Genomic DNA, 745 nt, shown 5'->3' with positions numbered 1-745 from the left:
GGATAAGGATGACAGATCTAGGCCCAGAGTGGATAAGGACGACAGATCTAGGCCCAGCCTGAATATGGATGACATGGCAGTGCAGTATCAATGGCACAAATGGCCTTCTCATGTTCCTATTTCTGATGCTATGTTCTCCTGCAGCCATTGTAATTGTATACACACACACTGTAGATTATAGGGCTGGGCCCAGGTCATGATCAGCAACTGTAACCAACATCAGCACTTTCAGAGTGAGGGGAGGGCGGAACCTCAGGTGCCCGGAACCATTCTGCGGCGGAACAGATACTCCTCCGAGGAGGCCGGGTGAAGGAGGCCAAACGTCATCACGATGCGCCGGAAGGCGGAACGGTGCGTCGGACGGACCGCACACGTCGTCAGCGGGCGACGAGGGAACCCGGAAGAGACGTGGCAGGAGGGCGTCGGGTCCAGAGGGAGGCCTCGGGCAGTGACTACAGCCGCCGCCGCCAGACACAGCCCCCTACCCGCGGCCCCGCCATGGGCCTCTGCAAGTGTCCGAAGCGTCGGGTCACCAACCTCTTCTGTTACGAACATCGGGTTAATGTGTGTGAGCACTGTCTCATCTCACGGCACTACAAGGTAGGAGAGGCCTGGGGCCTACAGTAACACACAACCACATTATATTTATCACATTTACAGTAATAGGCATTTACATATTACCACACTGAGAGACTGGGATGTGTATACTGTGTAAATGATCACTGTGTCACTGAGAGAGACTGGG

General features: G+C 54.9%; 1 protein-coding gene across 1 annotated transcript in view; it reads left to right on the top strand.

Moving 5' to 3' along the window:
• Positions 1-381: 381 nt before the first annotated feature.
• The window catches only part of zfpl1 (zinc finger protein-like 1), a 4,992-nt gene continuing 4,628 nt past the window's right edge, over positions 382-745 (top strand). The window contains 1 exon segment of the mRNA XM_048594018.1: positions 382-600. Within this exon segment, the coding sequence (XP_048449975.1) occupies positions 499-600 (102 nt within the window). The 5' untranslated portion in view covers positions 382-498.

This window comes from Rhincodon typus, unplaced genomic scaffold (assembly GCF_021869965.1).
Source record: "Rhincodon typus isolate 14 unplaced genomic scaffold, sRhiTyp1.1 hic_rhity00005238, whole genome shotgun sequence".
In the NCBI taxonomy this organism is placed as follows: domain Eukaryota; kingdom Metazoa; phylum Chordata; class Chondrichthyes; order Orectolobiformes; family Rhincodontidae; genus Rhincodon; species Rhincodon typus.
This window is presented reverse-complemented; position numbering and strand designations above follow the sequence as displayed.